Source organism: Mauremys reevesii, linkage group 20 (genome assembly GCF_016161935.1).
Source record: "Mauremys reevesii isolate NIE-2019 linkage group 20, ASM1616193v1, whole genome shotgun sequence".
NCBI classification, from domain to species: Eukaryota; Metazoa; Chordata; order Testudines; family Geoemydidae; genus Mauremys; species Mauremys reevesii.
Window position 1 is genome coordinate 3,241,318 of NC_052642.1, and position 25,181 is coordinate 3,266,498.

The 25,181-nt window shown below is 49.1% G+C and overlaps 1 protein-coding gene across 1 annotated transcript in view; it reads right to left on the minus strand.

Annotated features, from left to right (window-relative positions):
* Positions 1 to 9,252: 9,252 nt before the first annotated feature.
* Positions 9,253 to 25,181, minus strand: part of MTMR4 (myotubularin related protein 4) — a 65,248-nt gene continuing 49,319 nt past the window's right edge. The window contains exons 8-18 of the mRNA XM_039507650.1: positions 22,955 to 23,151; positions 22,495 to 22,623; positions 21,999 to 22,110; positions 21,391 to 21,586; positions 19,746 to 19,931; positions 15,761 to 15,931; positions 15,444 to 15,598; positions 13,180 to 14,434; positions 12,540 to 12,650; positions 12,056 to 12,144; positions 9,253 to 11,612 (exon numbers count right to left, since the gene is read on the minus strand). Of these exons, the coding sequence (XP_039363584.1) occupies positions 11,435 to 11,612; positions 12,056 to 12,144; positions 12,540 to 12,650; positions 13,180 to 14,434; positions 15,444 to 15,598; positions 15,761 to 15,931; positions 19,746 to 19,931; positions 21,391 to 21,586; positions 21,999 to 22,110; positions 22,495 to 22,623; positions 22,955 to 23,151 (2,779 nt within the window). The 3' untranslated portion in view covers positions 9,253 to 11,434. The remainder of the gene's footprint in view (positions 11,613 to 12,055; positions 12,145 to 12,539; positions 12,651 to 13,179; positions 14,435 to 15,443; positions 15,599 to 15,760; positions 15,932 to 19,745; positions 19,932 to 21,390; positions 21,587 to 21,998; positions 22,111 to 22,494; positions 22,624 to 22,954; positions 23,152 to 25,181) is intronic.

Genomic DNA, 25,181 nt, shown 5'->3' on the forward strand with positions numbered 1-25,181 from the left:
AGCTTCGCCTTGGTTGGGAGTGGTGCTGCGATGGAGGCCAGTGCCAAAGCGGGGACCAGTGCCTGGAGGGGATTGGGAACGGTGCCGCAAGCAGGACCGGTGCCATGCCAGGGAGCGGTGCCGAAATGGGGTCTGGTGCCGCAACGTAGAGTGATACCGATGCATAGAGTGGTGCAGGTCTGTTGAGTGACGATGGGAAAGTGCAGGCTGAGGTCGATGCTACGAGTGGTGCCGTGAGGTCACAGAGTGGGACCTGGACGTCAAGCGGGCCCACGACCTATCCACCGATAATCACCTTGAGCAGGAACGGCTCCAAGGGTCAGGGCTGCGAGGCCAGTGCCATGAGTCGGACCGGTGCCGTGAGTCAGACCAGCATGGGGCATAGGTGCAATGCAGGGACTCAGAGTGGTGCAGAGATCCTGGTTGTGGGGCAGACTGTCTGAACATGGCCAGACCTCAAAGTAGTGGAGGTCTCGAGACTGGAGACTTGGGTACCATCATCTCAATGAGCCCCCTAGCAGTCTTGACAGTGTCTGGCATGGAAGGCAACGTGACCTCCCCCACCTGCAGCTGCGGTGAGCCCAGGAGCATGGGCCTTCCTGGGGAGCCATGGGCCCGCGAGGGTTGAGTTCGTCCCGAGCATCTGTTGGCCGTAGGCCTTTATTCCGCACCATCCCCTGCCAGGGGTGCAGTGTCCATGACAGGACATAGGGGAGACTTGCCCTTAGCCTGCTTCTTGTGGGCAGCTGGTGAGTGGGTGCGGTGCCGAGGGGAACGCTTTTGGGGCCCGGGAGACCGCCAGCCCCTGGGTAGGTGTGCTAAGTCCTTTTTCGGTACCGCGGACAGCACCGCTGGAGGAGCGCTCTGCAATGAGGCGCTCAGGGCTGGGTCCTGCTGCAGATGGAGGGCAGACTCCATGAGGAGTTGTTTTAATCGAATGTCCCTCTCTTTTCTGGTGCAAGGCTTGAAGGCCTTGCAGATCATGCACTTGTCCGACTGATGGGCTTCTCCCAGACACCGGAGGCAGGAGTTATGGGGGTCGCCTATGGGCATAGGTTTGGCATAGGAGCTACAGGGTTTGAAGCCCTGGGATGGCATTCCCCATAGGGGCACTCGGAGGGGAAATCTCCCCAACCACTAAAGACTACAATTAACACTGAGAGAGAACTAACAATGGGTAACTATAAACAAAGATAAGCAGAAGAGCTAGGGATTAGTGGGACACTTGCAAGCAAGAGACGACTGTTTCAACAACCGTCACTGGTGGTAAGAAGGAACTGAAGCGGGGTCAGGCCACAGGGTTGTATATAGAGTGCCATGCCGGCGCCACTCCAGGGGCCTCCACAGCCAGCCCGACGGGTAGCTGCTAGGGAAAAGTTTCCAGTAGGTGTGTATATGCCGCATGCACACTCCTAACCAGAATTGATATGAGCAAGCACTTGAAGAAGAACTCCCCATAATCACATCAAGCTAGAGCCAGAAAGCCACATAAGTGCATAATTGACACTTTGGGTGCTGACATTTAGGTACTACTGAGAGCCTCAAAACCTCTGCACCGCTTTTGCCTAACTCTGTAGCCACCTAAGTCCTATCACCCTGAACTGCTCAGTGCCCTCACTCACATCTAAGCCCTGGTGGAATTGTCCAACTAAGCATTCCCCCACTGATCTTGCCTGATTTGATAGACATGCTCTGATCATGCCTCTCAGATTGGGTGTCACACACGAGATTGGGAGAGTGTGCGTCCTAGAATAGCCTATAACCCAGTGATTTGAGGCACTCGGCTAGGATGTGAGTGGCCCTTTTTCAAATCCTCATGCTGACTGATATGGATCAGGAAGTTGAAACCCAGGTTTGCCACATCCCACTTGAGCCCTAACCCCTGGGACATATGGAGGTGGGTCTATCTCTCTCTCACCTGTGAAAGCTGTTCCACTTGGTCTAAAGAACTAAATATTCAGAGGGCTAGTGAGACATGGACTCTTTAGCCCCAGGGCTAGGGCATACACCTGGCAGGTAGCAGACTCAAGTCCCTGCTCCAGAGTAGGGATTTAAAATGCTCTAACCCAGGGGTGGGCAATAATTTTCACAGGGGGGCTACTCCATGAATTTTGGTAAGTCATCACGGGCCACATATTTCTATTATATTAATGGAGGGGGTGCGGGGTCTGGGAGGGAGTTTGGTGCAGGAGGGGGCTCCGGGCTGATGCAGTGTGTTGGGGTGCAGGAGAGGGTGAAGGGTCTGGGAAGATGTTTGGTGCAGGAGGGGGCTCCGGGCTGATGCAGTGCATTGGGGTGCAGGAGAGGGTGAGGGGTCTGGGAAGATGTTTGGTGCAGGAGGGGGCTCTGGGCTGGGGCAGGAGGGGGTGCAGGGTTTGGGAGGGAGTTTGGGTGCAGGAGGGTGTTCTGGTGCAGGAAAAGGTACAAGATGCAGGCTCTGGCTGGGAGACGTTCATCACAGGTGGCTGCTGGCCGGCAGCGCAGCAGGGCTCAGGCAGGCTGCCTGCATGCTATGGCCCCACGCTGTTTCCAGAAGTGGCTGGCATGTTTCTGCATGCCCCTTTGGGGGGGGGGACAGCAGGTCTCAGTGCACTGCCCATGCCCACAAGCATGAGGATGGTGCTGAGGGCAGGGGCAGCACATGGAGCCACCTCCCCCCCACGAAGGGTGTGCAGAGATGTGCCAGCAGCAGCCAGCCACTTCCAGGAGCAGCATGAAGCCACAGCAGGCAGGCAGCCTGCCTGAGTGCCCCGCTGCACTGCAGGACTTTAGCGGCCTGGAGTCGAAGATTGCGAGGGGGCAGAGGAGGCTGGCCAGAAACGTTAGATGGGCCAGATGTGGGTGTGTCTGCCCCTGTGAGAAAGGGCTGACCTGACTTAGGCACCTAAACCCAGGAGAGGGTGGATCCTGACTGGAGAGAGGGGCTCCTCTCATCAGCATTTCCTACTAGCTACCTTAAGCTGCTTCCTGCTCATCGTATTGGCTTGTGATAATCCAGTTCTTAGGTACCTAACTCTCCACGTGCACTGTATAGGGAGCCTGGGCTGTGAATTCCAATGGGCAGCAGGGCCCCTAAGTCATGTTTTGCAAAGCCTAAGGCTCAGATCCACCAATGGACTTTGGCATTGTGATGCTGTGTCAACACCTAACCCCTGGAATCCACAAAGCCTAAATTAGGTAACTAGGTGCCCTACACAGTGCATGGGGGAGAGGGGCATCTGAGGAAGGGTTCCACAAAAGCCAGCGTACTAGGTGGGATGCCATCTAAGCTCACCCATGGGAGATGCTGCCAAGAGGGGTGTGTCCAAAGCCCCACTCTTCTCACAGTTCAGTTCTTCACATCAGGCTGCCAAGAAGCACCAATGTCTGATTGAGCCCCGCATCCAGGATCCCCTCTCCTGGAGTCAGGCAGATGAGGTGTCTCTTCTTCAGAGAATAGCTTAAGCCTGCACCCAATGGCTGAGGAAGGGGAGATGAGCCCTTGAGCCCGTGGTTAGGTACCCCACTTCCATTGCTCCTTCTGCCTGATGAGAAGGGATTTTCCCACCTCTCAGATGAGTGCCCTAACCCCCAGACTATAGAGTCAGTCTCATTCTTTCTCCGGCCCAATACAATACAAAGTAGAACAGCTTCAACAAAAACAATGGACGCCCCCCCCCCCCCTCCACATCAGACCGTCCCATAGTCCAGTGGCTCGGAGTTCCCAACTCAGAGTGATGTCTAATACTGTTTGCAGTGTCATGAGAGGCTAGCCTGGAGAGCATGAAACCACTCTTTTGTTACAGAGATGCCAGAAGCTCCTGCTGGCCAGGCTCCTTTGTATGTTAAAAAGTAAGGAAATAGACACCAAAAATTTTGTTATAATAGTGCTAAATTGCTGCTGCCTTATAGGGCCTCTGCTCCCTGTACTCTCCAGGAATATGATATGAGGTCGTGTTAGAAAGCATGATAAACAACATTTAATATTGTGCTAGTTAAAACACAAGTTTTCCTTCAGTACAGAGGTCTGTCATATTTGAAAACATTACAATTAATCATGTCACGCTAACATATTTCAAACATGAGTGTCCTTGTCAGCACTAAGGGCACAATCATCTTTAACACAATGCTACTTTATAGATTGTAAGGCCACGAGTGACCATTCTGATCCTCGGAGTCTAGTCTCACCTCCTGCATAACGAAGGCCATAGTTTTTCTTTCAGTGAGTCCTATATCCATCCTATAACGCCAGCTTAACCAGAGGTTATCTGTAAGAGAGCTATCCGGTCAAAATTTAAAGACTCCAAGTGATGGAGAATCCACCACATCTCTAGCTCAGTTGTTCCAATGATTCATTTACAAATTGTACCTTATTTTTAGATTGAATTTCTCTAACTTCAGCTTCTAGCCCTTGGACCTTGTTCTGCCTTTGTCTGCTAGATTAAAGAGCTCTCCCCACTATCCACATCTTCTTGTGTAGTTACTTACCAACCATGATCAAGTCACGTAACTCTCTCTTTCATAAACTAAATAGATTGAGCTTCTTTAGTCTCTCACATAACACAGATTTTCCAGACTTCAAATCCGTGTAGCTCAGTTCTTGCCACAGTATCCATAGGATTGGCAGAATTTGATTTTTTGTTGTTGTTGAAATTTCAATGTAGATTTTATTTTTTTAATTTTTACAGTTGTGGGAAATTAAGAGTGGGTAAGGTTGGGCTTAGGACAGCACTGACAGCAGGGCTCCCTGCGTGGCCATGGGGTCCAAAACACCTGGACACAAGGTGCAGGGGAGGCTGTGGTCCTGGCCCAGCAGAGCAGACACCCCCGGTCAACGCTGCAAGGATGAGCCTCTGGCCATGGGGACAGTCACCCCACAGCTGAGCAGCTTCTGCTCAGGGATACCCCCTGCACTCTGGCTGGTGAATGAGTGAGCTAGGCCTTGACAGCAGGGCTGCAGAGGACTCCCCGTGTGGACACAGGGCCAGTGACACCACATCCTGACAGACACAAGGTGTGAGCGAGGCTGCAGTCCTGGGAGGGCACAGCTGAGACCCCTGGCCAAAATGAGGATGAGCCCCTGGCTGTGGAGGCCACCTGGCTATTAAATGGCTCCAGCCCTGCGCAGCCAGGGGCTAATCATTGCATATTGTGTGTGCACGTGTGTCTCTGCTCTGTCCCACCAGGACCACACCCTTCCATGCACCTTCCACCTACAGGCATGCAGTGTCACCGGCCTTGTGGCCATGCCGGGGAGCCCGCTACAGCTTCCCTGTCTCAGCCAGCTCTCTGCACTGCTGCAGGGCTGGTGACACCCAAGCCCGGCACATGCAAGGTGTGAGGGGAGGCTGCACTCCTGCTGTTCCCACTGGATTTTTTGTGTGTGGGGATTTCAGTGTCAGGGGAAATTGACATTTATGACACCTGCAATTTAAATCAAATCCTGTCAAGCCTACAGTAATGCTGTATAAAGAGGTAATTCCACCTCCTGGCTTTCATTTACACATTCAAGGATTGAATTTTCTCTGTCAGCCATATCACACTGAAAGCTGATAGTCAGTTGGTTTCCACCATCACCCTTAAGTTCCTTTCACAGTCTCTGCTTTCCAAAATGCAGTCCCCTCGCATGTGATTCCATTCTTGAGTCCTAGATGCACGACACTCTATTTAGCTGCATTAAAATGTTTCTTCTTCAAGGGAGTCCAGCATACCAAACAATCCAGACTGCGCTTTGTAACAGCCCTATCTTTAAAGTTGTTTACCACTCCACCAATGTTTTTGTCTGCTGCAAACTTTACCAGTGATTTTTTCCTTCCATATCGATAAAGATATTGCATAGCATTTGGCCGAGAACAGATCCCTACATGACCCCACTAGAAAGACCCCAACTGAGTAATGATTCCCCATGTACAATTAGTTTTTGAGATCATCTAGCAAGTTTTTAATCTATTTCATATCTGCTACATTGATTTTGTGTAATGCTCAGTTTTAGTCAGACTATTGTGCAGTACTAAGTCAAATGCCTTTGAGAAGTTTAAGTGCGTTGTGTCAACACTTACCTTTGTCAATCAAATTTGCAATCTCAAAAAAAAATCAGGTTTGTTTGGCACAATCTGTTTCTCATAAAAGCATATTGATTGGCATTATTTATGCTGCCAATTCTTTACCGATTGTCCCATTTCAGCCTTTCCATGATTTTGCCTGGTATCAGTGTCTGGCTTCCTGTCCTATAGTTACCCAGGTCATCCTATCAGTACCAGCTGAGCTTTTTTCCAGATCTCTGGAGATTCCCCCGTTTCCAAGATTTGTTAAATATCAACCTCATTGGTACAGAGAGCTCCTCAGCCAATTTTTTTAAAACTCTTGGGAGCGAGCTATCTAGCCCTACACTTATAAAATGCTTAACAGCCTCCCTAATTATTATTGGAATAGAAAGTATCACTGTACACTATGAATATGTCAACCAGTCTCTTTCCAAATATGTTAGTTAACAGGTTTTCTAACGCAATGCATTTTCTATTGTAGATAAAGCCAAACATGAGAAAAAACAAAAGAACTGCTCAGTTAAGATCTTTCTCCATGATGCCAAAAAGAAAAGAAAAGAAAAAACAAATCACAAGCTTATGAAAACCAGGAAATGCACAGGCAAGGTGCTGCTTCACAGACCTTAACTCTGCCCTTTTAGGGATGGCAAGAAGAACTGGAAACATCACAATATCTTACTCCCCTAACATTTCTCTGGCCCTCTCTCTAGTCGGACTCCTATTCATGAAGTCCAACAGCCTTTGGATCTCAGTGTGACCTGTGTAGCGGCACTGACAGAGATGACTCTTGGCAATCATGCTGCCTCTCCTTATTTCCAACCTCACTATCACATCACTGCATGAGGGGATTTCCTGCAATTTAGGAAACTATTCCCCACTCTCAAAAGAACAATAAGGGGTACTGCCATCCCTGTGGGGGCTGGGTTAAGGATGGGGTGTTATAGTGTGTGAGAAGTAGAACTCTAACTGCACTTCTTAGTTTTCAAAAGTTTGTGGTGTATTTTTTTTCTTGTAACAAACAATTTTTGGGGATATGTAAAGAGACCTTAACTGAGTGTTTCCTGTTTTTTTAATGCTGGGGAGTTTGAAGTCTCACATTTGGGAAAGATATGGGTAGTAAAGAGCTCTATTTTATGGCTGCAACTTTAACTCCCTTTTAAAGTTTTCTGGATCATATTAGCTGGACATGTCACTCTGGCTGAAGATGTTAAAGTACGACTAATAATGACTGAGATTGGCATTGTCCCCAGCACAGACTGCAAATATACCTTTCATTCAAGCCAGCATGTTAATTTTAATGAGAATAGGGCCAAAATGTGCTAGAGCATTACTGGCTTAAAACAGACACCACTATTGGGCCTGATCCTGCTGAGAGGTGCTTCAACTCCCCCCCGCTGCACTTTGCAGGATTATACCCCACTGTCTCGCTTTCAAAACCATTTGATCTCTAAGAAGTTTTGCCAATGTAAATGGAACTGTAACTGCTCAATGATTGCTACTGTAGAGCAAGCATCTGCATGATGCTGAGCTAGACCATGGTAACACTACATTAGTGTTGACCTCCTGGGACCCTTCTAAGGAGGAATTGTGTCTTGAGGCTATCCCAGGGTATGTCTACACTGCAGTTAAAAATCTAGGGGTGGCCTGTGCCAGCTGACTCGGGCTCACGCTAAGGGGCTCTTTAGTTACATTTGAGCTTAGGCTACAGCCTGGGCTCTAGGATCTGTGGTGGGAAGGTCCTGGACCTGAAGGTCTACACTGCAATCAAAACAGCCCCTTGGCCCAAGCCCGAGTCAGCTGTGGGTATCTAATCGCAGTGTAGATGTACCCTCCCTGAGTACAACAATGGCAAAAAAAACCATCCGTAGGTGGGTTTCTTCCGCATAGACACATTGCCATTCTTGCATGAGGGTGGCTCTCCTGCTAGTGCTCTCCTCATTCAGAGGGGACAAAATTAAGATACCAACTAGTTAGTAAAATTCCCTGTTCATGAGAGGAAGGGACTCCTGTGTCCTGGATAAATTCCAGCTCCCTAGTTACATTCTGTATCCCTCAATTCCTCCTGCATTTTCAATAGGATATGGACATTTTCACTTCCAGTCTAAACTGTTGTATAACACTGCAGTGTGCATTTAAATGTATTCTGTGGGAACTGCAGGAAGAACTAAGGGAGGCACAATGCGATTTGTGAGTTGGAGTTTAGCTGTGTTTTGCTCAGAGGGGACCACAGCAATTCTAGTGTGTTATCTTTGTGTGCAAGAGGTCAGATAACGATCCTAGTGATCCCTGACTTTATAATCTGTTACATGTATATGAAGTGCTCTGAGATGCTGTGGGAATACAAAGAGCTCATTACGAGCACTCCTGAGAAGATTTCTGATACTAGAGGGCTCTCATCTAGCAAAGTCATAACAAGATCCAGTGGCTGGAATTTGAAGCTAGACAAATTCAAACTGGCAATCGGGTGCCAATGTGTAATAAGAAGGGTAATTGACACTTAGAACAGTTTACCCTGGGATATGGTAGATCCTCAAAGACTCCATGAATCTTGAAATTGAGGCTAGCCCAACCAGAAGTAAAAGGCTTGATGCAGGAATTGCTGGGTGACATTCTCTCACTTGTGTTATACAGGCGGTCAGACTAGATTATGAAAACAGTCCCTTCTGGCCTTAACAACTGTGACTCTACCCTAGAGGAGCACTGCTGACTCCCAGGTGTTTGAAGGAAGTGCATTGGATTGCCACCTTGTTCACTCAGTGACTCACTAGTGACAGGCACAGCAAGTGGAGCACTGAACGTAGTTCTTTCTGTTCTGCCCAACACACTGGGTGTCAGGCTAAGGGAGGATCCAGGCACTGATCTGGTTATGTGGGAGCCAGTGGACCCAGCCCTGCCTGGGGGAGGTGGGGAGAGATAAAGCTAATGGGATTTGCTTCCAGGCAGAAGTGTAGCAAGCATGCTGGTCAGGAGCAGGTGACCTCTCCATACTATAACTGGGGCGGAAGGAAATCTCCTCACCTGGTCATTAAGGGGATACACAGGACAGAGCTCCTGGGGGCAGAATGACGGGGGCTTAATGGGTTTGACAGGAGAGAGGGAGTGTGGCGTGTGCGAGTGCAAGAGCATAGCTTTACTTTGACTTTTTGCCCTAGCACAGCTGGCTGTGGAGATTTTTATTTAAAATGAAAAAAACAACAGAATCCAGACTAAAGAACGGGCCAAACACAGCGGCACTAATATAGAGATTTTATTTCAAATGTATTGAGTCTTACAGCACATTGTTCGTCACAACGCTACTGAACTGATTTGGAGGTTCTGGCCAGCACATTGTGACACTGACACCCACAAGAGCTGAAAGCAGTTTAGATTAACCATGTCTGAATCCAAATGTCCAGGAATACGGGCCCTGACTCTCTGCTGCCTTATTGCCTGCAGTCACTTCCACCCGCAGAAAGTGAGGCCAAATGGGAATTGTGCTCTCACCAGGGGCTCAGTGTCTTACGCCCACTCTCCTCCAGGGGTGGAAATAATGTAAGGTACAAGGCAGGGAAGAATCAGAAGTATGACATCTCTCTCTCTCTCCCCCTTGTTGTTTGCTCCCAGTATGGAACAGCAAACCAGTCTGAGCAGATACAGTCTCGTCAGATTATGCTAGCTTTGCTTTCATTATTGGAAATCAGGGAGGCGGAAATGTAAAAGTGCAGGAAATTAATTGTTTTTTTACTCCTTCAACTGAAATTTGAAAACCACTGGGTTTTGTAAATAGAACTGGGAGGTCAGAACATGGTTCTAGTGTTTATCTGGTTATTTACGAGATAGGGAGGACTCATATCCCCCACCCTCCCAATGTGGAGTCTTAAGTAGGGTATCTGTGGTCTCTTTATTTGGAGAAAACCAATTTACCCAGCTATAAAAAATGCCCATGGTTCCTCGCTCTTTCCATTGCACCGACCAGCATCTCTCCAGATTTCTCAGGAACCAAGGATCAAACATGGCGCTCACAAGGATCCAAGAAAAGAGCAGAAGCTTAATCTTGTAACTCATGTCTTCCTAAGCTTGTATCCTAGTGAGCTCTCCTTAAAATGAGCTGGGATGCTTGGTGTGTAGCATATGGAAGCAACAGAGAGGCAATAACTACAGATTTCAAAAAGGGCGACCCTAAAAGTTATGGCTTCTGTACAGCAGACAGGAAAGGAAGTCAAGTCCAAGAGAAACTTTTAAGTGGTGTTGGAATGACCCAGAGACTGTTTCTGTCACGTAGGGGCATATGCTGCACGTCATGCCCATCACTGTATCTTTTGGTTAAGTGCCACATTACAGTGAAAAAATCCAGACTGTAGAGGCTCTGTCGGCCGGCTTTCTCCCTACCCCCAATTTGGTATCTCTGCTTCATTCTCCCTTCTTCGGGTTACATTAAGTGCACAGAAATATATAGCAGCATTTGGACTGAAACCCTCACGCACACCAAACAGCACATTCCAGGAGGTAAAATGACACACTACGGCCTACCCTCAAGATGTCAAGTTTTCAGGATAAAGAGCAACAGGAAAAGGAGGAGATGGAGGCAGCAAAGGGGAGAAGGAGCAACACAGGAACACAAGTTATGTTTCCATCCCAGGACAGAATCACGGTCATTCCTGTGTTAGCACCAGGATGTGACACTGCGAGAGACTAGAAGTAGACAGGCAGAGCAAGAAGAGAACAAACCATTCTCCCCTCTCCCCACACAGTGCTGCAGGGGGACAGTCTAGTCTAGTGCATTCAACACTCTCTGCAGGACCCGGACATTGGCAGAGATCTGCTTGGCCGCGCAGAGAAGCCCCATTTTGTCTTCAGAGAGAAGGAATTCCTTTTCCGCATCCAAGAGAAGGTTAACCCAGGGATTGCTAATGAGTTCAGACCCCTCATCACAAAGCCATCCTGCAAATCAAACTCCATGGAAAGAGAAGCAGTGGAACCTCAAGGCTGAGCCTTTCTGAAGGGACACAGAGGACAGAGGTACCATTCAGAATCCACCCTCTTCATTCTTGTACAATGCAACTGCCTTTTGTAGGGTGGAAAGAAGAGTTTGATTCTAAACATACCTTTCTATTGCTTTGGGGTACTTGTACAGGCAGTATCTGTGAAAGCATCACTTTCCAATCCATAGGAGAAAGAGGTTGTGGTCTCCTATTTAGCCCTAGGTCTTCAGCTATAAGTACACTGGTACCAAGATGGGCCCACTGTATTGTCTCATCTCAATTCCTCTGCTTCAGACGGATATGGGATCAAGGAGGATTGCTGAAGACAATGCATTTGAGTTTGGTGTTCAAATGCTGCACCAAAGACCTTCACAATTCCAGTGGAGGCAGAGCCATCCCTCAAATCAGTGAGCAAAAAGGCTTGGCATGGACAGCGTCCTTGTCTGGCGTTCAACTGGAAGCTGTGGCGATGGGTTTCTTCAGGTGTTGGCTCATGAGCTCCCTAGCACGAGACACCTGGATGTGATCGTAACATGAGTTGCAGACAAGGACTGGGTCGTAGAGCTGCTGATCAGGAATGGGCAGCTTCAGATGGCAGCAGCCAGCACAGAACACGTTCCCACAATTCCTGTTAAGGGGTAATAAAAGCAGAGAGCAGTGACACAGTGACAACTCCATAAAGAATAAGGCCATGTCTAGACTGGGGGAGTCTAGGGCCAAACACAACCAGCATGTTCTTGAAGGCGTTCAGTCCTGTCTGCACTAATGTTCAACTATGTGAGAGCTGAGATGTTAGCTGACATGTTTTTAAATACCATCTGCATTTCTAGTGTAGACACGGCCAGAGGGAGGGTCAAAGACCCCAGGACAACAGCGATAAAAAAGACAGAGGGTCAGGGACTTCAGGGGGAGTGTGTGCAAGGGTGGGTGGACAGAGAAAGAGAGGATCAGTGATCCTGTGCTGGGGGGCCTGAGGAGACAGAAAAGGAAGAACAGAGACTTGGTCATTTGGGGGTTGGGGAGGAGATGGAAAAGAACAATGGAGATATGCAAGAGGTGGCTGAGTTTTACCTGCAGTGGTGCCTTCGCTTGGCTATCCAAAATTCACAATCACAGTTAAAGCAGTGTGAGGCCATATGGTCTGGAACCCAACGTGTGACCTGGGGAAAATAACGGCCTTCATTAGCACCTCACTCCAGGAGCCTGTAATAGGCTTGCAAAACAACATCATTGAGGAGGAGACTGGAGCGTGGGTTACAGTGTGACACTGGGCCATAAAACACACTGAACCATGTGGGTTGGTCTGCAAAGCAAGGCATGGAGGCCCAGCCTGGTGAACCCGCACCTCGCCTAGCAGCAAAGGACATGAGACTGCTCCCAGGAAAGTCTGCAGCCCATCCTGCTACAGCCTACCTCGCAAGGAAAGCAGAGAGCCAATCCTACCATACATACGTCACCACCTTGCACAACAGGAACGGCTGCTCTGAGCCTAGATCCCATCCTGCCTTGTAGACAAAGCTGACCCTGCTACACATGTAGCTGTATATGGATGTACCTCAGTCTCCTTCTTATCGACAGGCTCCCAGCTTGCTTCAGACAGGCAGTCCTCACTGTGATCAGAGTAGAAGTCCTCGGTGTCACTGCTATCCGATTCCTTTAGACAGGTCTGCAGAGAGAAAGCCAAAGTCACAAAAGCCATCAGCCTCTTCCAGCACAGACCCAAAGGGTATCCCTTCCACCCCACTCAGAATGGCTCCTGAAGGAGCAAGTGGCACTGTTGCTCCCCAGCTCAGGAAGCAAAGGGCAGAAGAATCCGGAATGGCATCATCCCCCATGTCTTCGGAAATAAAGGAAGATTGGATGAAGGAATCTTTGGGTACTTGGAGAGTGAAGGCCAGGAGGAGATGGTGTCCAGATGAGAGAAGGAACTCTGTTCCCTCCTGGGAAGCACAGACTAGGAGAACGTAGAACCCATGGACGGGGAGGAGGGGCGGGGAAGGGGAGGAGTGAATCATTATCCTAATGAGCATCAAACTTGCACACCAACAGGAAGTGAGGGGTAAGAGAACATGTGAGCCTGGCATCACATGCTCCCCCTGGAGTCAGGGGAGAGCAGGGACATGAAGGGCAGGATATCATGGTTCATGGCTGGGTCAGACACTGTGGGAGATGGCACTTTGTAGGCCATTACTTACGAAGTCGTCTTCATAGTCCATCTGTGGCTCAGCCGGGGGGGCGCAGCAGTGACGTATATCCAGCCTTAGCTGGAGCTCTCGCACCTGCCTGCGCAGCTGCTCCACTTCCTGCTTGTAGCTGGCTTCGATCTGTCGCAGCCTGTGCTGAATCACATCTGTGGGGAAGGGGAGCCCGTCATCATCCAGGTAGAGAGGAGGCACAGGGGAAGGGCAGCTTGGTGGCACATGCTTGGAGCCAGACACCTGCTTCAGGTGGCAGGGTAGCCATGGCCGGCTAGGCTTCCCTTCAGGGCCTGCACAATGTGCACTGCAGACTGGTGGTTTCACACCTTCTCTTGGAGGCCACTGGCTACTGAGATAGAGCCCTGGCGCCCGCAACTGTTTGCTGCTCAACCTCTTGTTACAGCACCCATAGGAAAGCAGCCGCCTGGTTACTGTCTCCCCACTGGGGAGCGACGTCACCATTCCCTGGAAACTGTCCCAGTTGGAACCCAGGAGGGAGAACTCACTGGTCTGGCTCTGGGAAATGGGCCTTTGCCACAGCTCCAGCGGCACCATCCCCACCCGGCCCATTTCCTCCCAGTGCCCACTCCTGCTGCTCCCACTTTTGCCAGTGTCTTTATGTTGATGGGGGATGCCGGGCATGGGGCTTGGGTTGTTCTGAGGAGAGACACTTGGTGCAGGGGTGTCCTGGCTGGGAATGCCCACTGCAGGATTTAGGGTGTCTTGGTGGGGGGGTTTCACAAGATTCCAGCTTCCATCAGATTCCAGGCCAGTTGCTTTTGAAGGATTATGGGGGCATGTTTCAAGCTGCTCCACAGCTCTGACACAAGTCCTGCAGACGTTCTCCTGTCCAGAATGGTTTGGAGCTGGGCTGATGCCATCTACATCGTCCACATTCGCCCTCCATCCCATTTCTGTCTCTGGAAAGATGTTGCTTGCTGGTGGAGGCACCCAGCCACTAAGCGGCTTGCAATGCGCTTGATGATCAGTGTGGCTGTTGAAGTTGTTGCTGGTTTGCAGGGGGTGAGTTTTCCCCTGCTCCACTGGCACCTGGTGCGTTTCTCCAACAGCCACCACGCTGCCTTCCTCAGGGTGCAGCTCGGGGCCCTCTGTGCTGGCATGTCTGGGCTCCAGGCCCATCCTGACCTCCTGGCAGTGATTGTTCAGGTTGGGATCACTAGAAGTACGGGTCAGCGGGCTGCTGGAGTCACCGGCTGAAAGCAGGTCATCCATAGATCTTGTCTTTGGTAACCTGGGACCAAGAAACAAAGCCTGAATCTCCGGAGAAGGAACTTTTACTACAAAAATCCCAGTACCTGCTGCTCTGTGCCACAGGGGTCCTAGCAGAGGGGGAAGGGAACTGCCCAGCACACAGGGCTAGGTCTCTGAATAGTGCTAGGATGCTCCGAGGTGTGACGAGAGAGCAGTTAATAGGGTTGCATCATTGCATCCCTTTGGAATTTAGACTTACAGTCAACATGTGAAAAGTGGGCACTGATTCTGGGTTCCTCGCCAGCCATTTCTTGGTTTAATCACTTCACAGCTGGGACATCACCTCAGAGGCCTAACCAGCCAACAAGAACCTCCGCTAATCTCTAGTTTCCTCATCATGCTGGAGTAGGGGTAGGGGTCTATGTAGCATCAGGCAGCCCCTGGAGCACAGGGATACAGCTGGAGGAGCTTCCCTTTGGATCCCCAAAGCCAGTCCCCCCAGGTGTTGCTCTCCATTGATCAGGAGGAGAAGGAAGTGCCCAGGGCACTGTGGTGAACTGTCTGTGTGTGAAGGTGAAGGCAGCATCAGCATTAGGCTGAGACTGCACACGCCAGCTAGTTGGGAGAGGCATGGACAAGTGTCACAAACTTCCTCTTTCACACACAGCTTCCTAGGGAGAGAAATAGACACTCCTAGTGCAGCCAGCACCACCACATCTGGGCACCAGTCTCCCTTCCCCCAGGCCTCACTTCTATTGCTCCCTAGGACATGCTGGTGTTCGTACCACTACCAGGTGGCCTCAGAGCAGCTACATGAAATCTCCCCTTATGGTGCTCCTAGTATGGTGGGGAGCTGTGTCCTCTCTCTTCCAGGTGTTCCCTGAGGCTACCCTGTCTCCAGGCCCTGTCTTTTCAGGACAATGGTGTTGGGTGCTTCTCATGGCAAATGTGTGTGTGTAATGTCAGCCAGAAGAAAGAGCAAGTGAGAAGGAAAGAAACCCAGGAGCATGGTGGAAAGGGAACCCAGAGTGGTGCTCCTTTCTCCCTACCTGTCCAGAGATCTGCCGCTGAACTCCTGGCTTTGGGATCCTGGGGGCAGGTAGCGGTCCATACCTTCCTCCCCTAGCGGACAGGGGGATGATGCTGGAAGGTACACGGCTGTCCACAGATGTAGTGCTCGCACATGGCACACTGGGTGCAGCACCTGCAGGAGAAATCATACTGAGGGACAGGACAAAAGGGAAACCCCTCCCAATCCAAGGCAAACCAGCCTCCCTTCCCTCCAGCCCAATTACGCTTCCCAGACAATTCTGGCTGCTAGCCACAAGCCCATACCATAACAGCTGGGTTGTGGGCTGCCACTCACCTGCTCGGTGCCAGGCATGTAGAGGAGATTGTGGAAGTTCTTGTTGCCAGCTCTCAGGAGGGACCACACTGAGCAGGTGCGTTTGTAAATGTTGTGCATCTCTCGCTCACATGGGTTGTTGCCCAGGAAGGTCCCATACAGGCAGGAGTATGTGTGCTGCACCAGCTTCACCTGCACCGCCAACAGAAAAGGGCAATTGTCAGGGCCCTTAGAAAGCAACTCTCCCTCACACTCACATAACACAACTCCCACCCCACCTAAAACAGCTCACTCCCAAAGCACACGCTCCAGCCCCCTGCCACAGCTCTCCTTCCATCCTGTGGGAGAATGTTACCCAAGGATCCCTTGATGTCAACTGGCAGAGGCTACAGGGGATGCATAGGGTTTTACAGGAATCCCCTGGGTTGGATATTTGCATAATAATTGACCGAAGAGTGGTATATGAGATCTCTACTGACAGCCAGCAACCTACTGGTTGTCATAACCATTGCAAAATGTATGTGTGGATAATATTTAAAGGAGTTATGTACTATATTAAAAATTGTGTTTTTAAGGTCCTGGAGTTAAGGCAGGTCATCAGGAGGTTCCATACCTCGGAAATGTTCCTTTCAGGCAGGAGAAAACTGACCCTTATCTCACTGTCTGGCCATTTGTGCATTGCATGCCTATTTGCATACTGAGCCAGGCTCAGACTGAGAGATTGCAAAATCTACAAGTGAGGAAATCTTCAGGAATAAACAAACAGCCGGGGGTGTCCTCTTCATTAATAAAAACAAAGAATTGGTGTGGGATATCTTGGAGAGCTAAGAAACACACTGAAGTCTTCACCAAAGAGGCAAACTGACAGCGTGCATGTCTCATGAAAGGAGGGTCACAGCCTGCCTGGCTGTAAAGCTGCAGAGATTTTGGTTGAGCAACATTCTGCAAGACACGACAGTAGCTTCTTAATTAAAGTCTAGGTTCTAGAATGTATGTTATGATTTTATTTTCTATGAAACCATTTGTTTCCAGCAAAGAATCCTATGGCACCTTATAGACTAACAGACGTTTTGCAGCATGAGCTTTCGTGGGTGAATACTCACTTCGTCGGATGCAAGCTCATGCTGCAAAACGTCTGTTAGTCTATAAGGTGCCACAGGATTCTTTGCTGCTTTTACAGAACCAGACTAACACGGCTACCCCTCTGACATTTGTTTCCAATACTTCTACTTGCTACTATTTGAATCTCTGGGCTTTACCACCCTCCTAGTGAAAAAGTTTTTCCTAATATCCAACCTAAACCTCCCCCATTGCAACCTGAGACCATTACTCCATGTTCTGTCATCTGCTACCACTGAGAACAGTCTAGATCCATACTCTTTGGAACCCCATTTCAGGTAGTTGAAAGCAGCTATCAAATCCCCACTCATTCTTCTCTTCTGCAGACTAAACAATCCCAGTTCCCTCAGCCTCTCCTCATAAGTCATGTGCTCCAGCCCCCTAATCATTTTTGTTGCCCTCCGCTGGACTCTTTCCAATTTTTCCACATACTTCTTGTAGTGTGGGGCCCAAAACTGGATACAGTACTCCAGATGAGGCCTCACCAATGTCGAATAGAGGAGAATGATCACGTCCCTCGATCTGCTGGCAATGCCTCTACTTATAAAGCCCAAAATGCCGTTAGCCTTCTTGGCAACAAGGACACACTGTTGACTCATATCCAGCTTCTCATCCACTGTAATCCCTACGTCCTTTTCTGCGGAACTGCTGCCTAGCCATGTGGTCCCTAGTCTGTAGCATTTGGTCCCTCCATCCTTAGGATTCTTCCATCCTAAATGCAGGATTCTGCACTTGTCCTTGTTGAACCTCATGAGATTTCTTTTGGCCCAATCCTCTAACTCGTCTAGGTCCCTCTGTATCCTATCTCTACCCTCCAGCGTATCTACCACTCCTCCCAGTTTAGTGTCATCTGCAAACTTGCTGAAAGTGCAATCCACACCATCCTCCAGATCATTAATGAAGATATTGAACAAAACCGGCCCCAGGATCAACCCTTGGGGCACTCCACTTAATACCGGCTGCCGACTACACATGGAGCCATTGATCACTACCCGTTGAGCCCGACAATCTAGCCAGCTTTCTATCAACCTTATAGTCCATTCATCCAGCCCATACTTCTTTAACTTGCTGGCAAGAATACTGTGGGAGACCGTATCAAAAGCTTTGCTAAAGTCAAGGAATAACATGTCCACTGCTTTCTCCTCATCCACAGAACCAGTTAACTCATCATAGAAGGCAATTAGGTTAGTCAGGCATGACTTGCCCTTGGTGAATCTATGTTGACTGTTCCTGATCACTTTCCTCTCCTCTGAGTGCTTCAGAATTGATTCCATGATTTTTCCAGGGACTGAGGTGAGGCTGACTGGCCTGTAGTTCCCCGGATCCTCCTCCTTCCCTTTTTTAGAGATGGGCACTACAGTAGCCTTTTTCCAGTCATCCTCCCCCGATCGCCATGAGTTTTCAAAAATAATGGCCAATGGCTCTGCAATCACATCCGCCAACTCCTTTAACACTCTCAGATGCAGTGCATCAGGCCCCAGGGACTTGTGCTCGTCCAGCTTTTCTAAATAGCCCTGAACCACTTCTTTGTCCACAGAGGGCTGGTCACCTCCTCCCCATGCTGTGCTGTCCAGTGCAGCAGTCTGGGAGCTGACCTTGTTTGTGAAGACGGAGGCAAAAAAAGCATTGAGTACATTAGGTTTTTCCACATCCTCTGTCACTAGGTTGCCTCCCTCATTCAGTAAGGGGCCCACACTTTCTTGTTGCTAACATACGTGTAGAAACCCTTCTTGTTACTCTTAACATCCCTTGCTAGCTGCAACTCCAAGTGTGATTTGGCCTTCCTGATTTCACTCCTGCATGCCTGAGCAATATTTTTATACTCCCTGGTCATTTGTCCAATCTTCAACTTCTTGTAAGCTTTTTTTTGTGTTTAAGATCAGCAAGGATTTCACTGTTAAGCCAAGCTGGTCACCTGCCATATTTACTATTCTTTCTACACATCAGGATGTTTTGTTCCTGCAACCTCAATAAGGTTGAGGTCACTTTCAGCACAAAATAAAAAAAAAAAAAAAAAAAAAGCAAACTACATTAATTAATTCATAGCTAAAGGACAAAATTTCAAGAAAACTTTGTTGGGTCTTTTCTTAAATTTGCAGTTATTCTTCAACACGATGTGGGACATTGGAAATCAAAAACAAAACATTAATTTTAAAACTGACGTTGGGAATTAAGTGCAACTTATTCACAGAAAATATATATAGAGTGACCATCCATTAAAATAAAAAAAATGAAGCTCTTTTCATATAGCAGGCAGAAAACGAGCCCACACAAAACTGAACTATTCTTTTCTATTATGTCTATATCACAGATACCACCCAAAGTTTGAAACAGGAAGGAGTGTGTGTGTTTGGGTTGAAGAGCAGTCTGCAAGTACAGATGATCAAACATGTAACAGGATGGAAAAGATTATTTAAAAATATGATGATGTGTTTAATAGTCTGGAATGCATTATAGGTTTAAAATTCCCAGTGACAGAGATCTACGTGTGTGAGCAGGGACACAGGTACCATGTAAAGTTCCTTTAGCACTGGGAAATAAGTAAAAACTGAACTAGATTGGACAGTGCAAGTAAGCAAATAGGGACATCAACTGACAGCATTAACAATGGAGTCACCATAATCAAACTAAATAGGGAAGGATTTGTACTGGCCAAATATGAGTGCTCCCCACTCCAGCCTCACTGGCTGAATTCTATGCATTTTCACTCCCCTTCTCCCTCAGCCACATCATTAGAAAACCCAATCCATAATAAAACATCTTTCACTTTTACCTAAGTCCACTTTGCTTTTCCTCAAATACAACAGCTCTGAAAAGCTCAGCTGTCCTTCTGCCCCAGCTCATAATCAGCAAGAAATAAAGACGCATTTGCTTGCACAGCTCTTACCAGGAAAGCTTCGTTAAATTCAAACAGGCAGGGGAATTGCTTGAGCAGCTGATGAACAGAATCTAGCCACTGAAGAAACACTGGACACTGCTCATTCTGATCTTCCACATTCTCGTGGTGCCCACAGCGATCACCAAATTTGTGACCAAAATCCAGCCAGTCTGATTCAATTAGCACCTGAAAACCCTGTTAACAAAGAAGAATGTTAACTGCAGCACCAGGTACCCAGCAGGGCAAGGCAACTCCTGTGAGTTTCTTGGAGGGCTAGAGAGAAGCTTGCACTTGTGCTAGGGTTAGAAGCAAAGCATTATGAAAGCTGGTGGTTACTCTGGCTTTATGTAAGGACAAGGCCTTTTCAATAGCACTGAACTGACACTTTCAGAACCTATAATCCAAATATGAAGGAGTGGCTACTAAATCCACATAACAAATCCCTTTGGGTGCCATGCAGAGAATATAGTGGGGAAGCTGCTACGCCCTGAACACAAGCGGTCACTTCCCGAGGCAGAGGCTCGAGAGCCTGATGTATTACAATTCAGTGGCTACAGATCACTGAAGAATAGGTGGGAAAACCCCTCACCAGCACAGCAGCTCTTGGAAATGTTGTGTGACAGATATGGCAATTTCCTACAATATCAGTGGGAGGCCTTCCGGAATTAAGTTAAAATATCTTTGGGATCCATTGCCTTAAATAAATGGTCTATGTATTATTATGGACTAGGATTGTATGCAACTTCTCAGGAGGAGGAGGAAGGTGGGGAGATGTGACAGATGTGAGACCTGAGGGTTCAACGGGCTTTATTAAACAACGTGCCAGACAAGAATGGACTTTTGGAACAAAAAGTGGTGAGTGATTTTCCTGGGAAATATCTAAGAGGGAGTGAATACAAATTCCCCACGTCTGATTATGCAAAAACCAGCCTTTTGAAGCTATGCCCTGAGAAGTGAGCTGTTGTCTGATGATCAATTGTGATAAGAGGCCAAGATCAAAGGCCCACGCTATATAAAGGAAAGACTGAACTATTCATGGTGGGTCTGAATCTGAGACAGATGCGAACTGGTAACCACGATGAAAATCCAGTTGTGGGTTTTGAAGGACTGACACCTACCAAAGCCCAGGTTGGAGTTGGGGTGACTTCCGGTAAGTTTTTTGGCCTGCATGTAGTTTTTCTTATTGTTTTTAATATATTTTCTCTGTAATGCTTTCGCTTTAAGAATAAATATGCTTATAAAGAGCTGCACAGTAACTTATAACCGCAGCCCATTACATTGGGCATAGACTCTAGAAAAAAAAGCCAAGTGCCGATGCTGTTCTTTTAGAAGGTGCGGCTTTCCAGAGACATCACAGTGTCTGCAGGAAACTGAGCAGCCTGGACAGCCCAGTCAGGAGGGAGACAGATGTGAGTCTCTGCCCAAGAGAGGTGACTGCTGAGGAGCCGGGTCCCTAGCACAGGTTTCCTTGGAGGATCACAGAGGGGGAATATAGGTGCCATTACCCTGCATTGTGACATTCTGCAAAGCAGCTTTACTGTGAAATGCAATTCCACTCCATATCCTTTTTTCTGCTTCTGCCCGAGGCTCATTGCAAGCACAAGCAACTTCTTAACAGAAGCTGAACTAACAGAACGGCACTACTGTATGGTACCTCCATGGTCCTATAATAGGGGTCCAGAAGAATCTTTGCCAGTGCTACAATTTGCGGGGTTCTGTCCCAGCCATCTGAGCAGTGAACCAACACCGGACGCCCCTCTCGGTCAACTGCATTTGAGACCAGAACTGCTGTCTTCAACATGACGGAGAGGTGCTGCAGCCACTTGGTGCTCTCCAGGGCTGAAAGCCAGCTAGAGGGCACGTAAAAAGGAAAGAAAATGACTTGTTAGCTCTACTAGAGGACACGTCTATCCCAAGACTCTTTGGAGCCCTCAGTAAATACTGTACTGCTGCCTTTCCACACCAGCTCCCACAGACGGGAACCAGCCAACTCAGGAAGAACAGCACAGAATCCAGCCCCCAACTCCTACTTTTTCTGGACACAAAAGCCACGAGGTCTCTACTGAAGCCCACAGAAGAGTGGTGTGTTTACGGTACCCCCAATAGTAAATACTGATCACAGGAAACACAATGCTCAAGCTCTGTAAACACACCCAAGAGAAAACCTCTCTGATTCCTGAGCCAGCAACCTGGCTTTGGCGATTGGCTGGGAATGAGAAGACAAAAAGGCAAGGAGTGGTAGTAGAGCACGTTGGCACTTACTTGCTCGGATCTGGCATCTGGCTGCAGACAGCACGCAGGTACTGGAAGCTGTTCCTGATGGAGTGGATATTGGCCATGCCCATGAACACTACTTCACAGTTTGGGTAATACTCTAAACACAGACAGACAGCAAAGGTTGGATGGGATCTGCTGCAGTCAAAGCGTCTCACTGCAGGTGCTCTGATCACAGCCCACAGAACAGGAGCTGCTGCCCCTCACTCCCACACTGCATTCCTGATCCCTGGGAGCTATATGTGCAGCCTGTCCTAGCAGAGTGCAGGGTAGGCAGGCAGGCAGCCTCACAGTAATCTAGCAAGAGGAGGAAGGGGCAGCACGAATCTTGCCACTCCTCCCTCCCCAGGGAGATCTGTGTATTGGACACACTACACAAAGAGCCCCAGTCCAAACTGGGCGTCCAAGGGATCCAACAAGAAAGAGTCCAAGCACCGAGATGCCATGAGACCAGCTATTAAGCAGCCTGAGTGCAGTTTTATACCTTCACATTCACAGCCCCCTCCCTTTGCCCTGTTGGCAACAGCTGCGGTGTAGGATCTGGCATCCAGGATCAGCAGCTTCTGAGGAGCTCCTGCATTCTCCACGCCCGAACAAGCCGTCAGCGAGGAATCTGCAGACACAGGACAGGCTGAACTTCCCCACATCCAGACAACTCCTCTCATCTGGGCCTTGGCCTTTCACAGCTGGTGCTAGGCCAGTGCAGCCAGACACTGACAAAACACACGTTTAAAGCCTTGCCCAGCATAGTGCAGTCAGGGCCTGAAAGGGCCTAAATAGTTAATCTGGGTGTTATTTTTAAATCCCACCCCACAACACCAACTCCCCCAGCCACCAGGAAACAGCTGCCCATCATCTGCATGCATCCCTGGGGTGGGACCCCACTCTGGAGAGCCCTACCCAGCCCAGTTTGGGAAGCAAGCAGAAGGGAGTGACCGTCTTACCAAAGTCTGTGTCGCTGGCCTCGGTGCCTTCGCTGGGGCCGTTGTGGAGAGTTCCACTGGCTGTCTTTGCTCCAGGGTTCAAGGCACAGGCCTTGGCGATGGAGGTCACAAGATACTCGTCATCAGCGTTGCGCCAGCCCCACCAGCTGATTTCCGGCTGGCTGCAGCGTGCGATTGCAGCTCCATTGGGCTGGTGTCTGAGGAAGAGGAGAGTTTCACTTGGCATCCCATTGCAGACACACCAGGCAGCGTGCCAGCAAAAGATGCGGTTCTCGCCCTCAGAGGCGAGCGTCCTGCTCTGAGGACCCAACATTGTTCAAAGCAGATTCATTGTGCGGGGCCAATGTCTCAACTCACACATTAAGTGTACCGAGATCATGCCTACAAAAGGAAGTATGATGGCCCTGACTTCAACTCCGGCCTCTGACGGCAAAGAGAAGCACAGCTCCCAAGAAGCATACAGCAAGGTGAAAGACAGGAAATAGCTCATAGGTATAATGGGGTGAGAACCTGGCAGCCAAATGGCCTAAGGCCCTGGGGTTCACTCAAAGGCCTTGTCTACATTACCAAGTTATGTCACCAAAACTGCCATTTGTTGACCCAAACAGTGAGCGCGTGCACACTGCGAGGCCACTTTTGTTGGGGAGAATGCCCAGTTTTGGCAACAAAATACATCCACACTCATGAGAAATTTACGTCTTTTTTCCACTACATTTTTGTCGACAAAGTGCAAGTGTAGACACCATGCTTAAATTCATCGCTTTAATTGGCCTCCAGGAGTTGTCCCACAATGCCCATCCTGACCGCTCTGGTCAGCAGTTTGAACTCCACTGCCCTGCAACCATCTGCCCTTCCCCCTTAAAAGCCCTGGGAAATATTGAAATTCCATTCCCTGTTTGCTCGGTGTGGAGAGATCTCATCGCATCTTCCCAGGTGACCATGGCGGGTTATCGCAGCAAACACTCACTTGGACCACTGCAGAGCTGTTGGATCTGCTCAGTATATGGGGAGAGGAGGCTGTGCAGTCCCAGCTGTGCTTGAGCTCAAGGCTTGTGCGAAAAGGGCTATGATCGGGACATGCTGCAGTGCAGAGCGAAGATAAAGGAGCTGAGGCAGGCGTATCATAAGGTGAGGGAGGCAAATGGTCGCTCCAGTGCTGCACCCAAGACCTGCTGGCTCTGTAAGGAGCTAGACGCTATCATCAGAGGTGACCCATCGGCAAGAACCCCATGGATACTTCGGAGGGAATGGAGGCAGCAGAAAGAGGACCTAACTCAGAGCTGGAGTTAGATGAGGATGTGCAGCTCCCGGTAAGGTTGCCCGGTGGGACAGGCAGCCAGGGACTGTTCTCCACTCCAGAGGTGTCTAGTCAGTCTCAGCAGTTGCTCTCCAGCGAGCAAGAAGCAGGAGATGAGAGTCCTGGTAAGTGGCTGTGGCTTGTGTAGTGTGGAGGTGGGTTCAGGGCATAGAAACGTGGGTGGCTGGCTGTGTTTCTGTGAGCTGGACATTTCCCAGTGTAGCTAAGCAGTATGGTGGAACAGGGTGTTGATGCATGCTGAGATCTCACAGGAATCCTCCAGAGAGATGTCCAGGAAAGTTTCCTGGAGGTACTTGGTAATCTTCTGCTAAAGATTCCGTGACAGAGCAGCTTTGTTCCTTCCCCCATTGTAGGAAACTTTCCCGCGCCATTCGGCAATCACTTGTGCAGGGACCAGAGTAGCACACAGGCGAGCAGCATAGGTAGCAGGGTGGAAGCCACAAGCATGGAGTAGATGTACCCTTGTTTCCCAGCTTACCCTTAGCAGTGAGATAATCTGCTAGAATTACGCCCACCTGTGGAAAAGTGTAGGAGAATTTTAGAATTTGTTCCTAGTATGCTGCACCACGACCCTTGCAAACAGCGTGTGCTCTTTTCCCCATGTGAAGCACTCCCTATCCCCCTGCCAACACTAACCATGCTTTGGCTGTTCATGGAGATGTGTGCCTGGCTAGGGTCAGTAAGAAAGTGATAGCAATGTTGCAAAAGGTGTGTTTAACAGAAATGTTTCAATGCCATGTGTGAATTTAACAATCCCGCTTCTGTGCATTGTCCCCTGTGCTTCACCAGATATGGCCTTCAGTAACACCCCACATACCCCGGCCGAGTGTCTCCACTAGATAAGAAAGCGTCCAAGACGCAGCAAAGACGACATGTTCTGGGAGTTCCTGCAGGGCTCCAAAGCAGAAA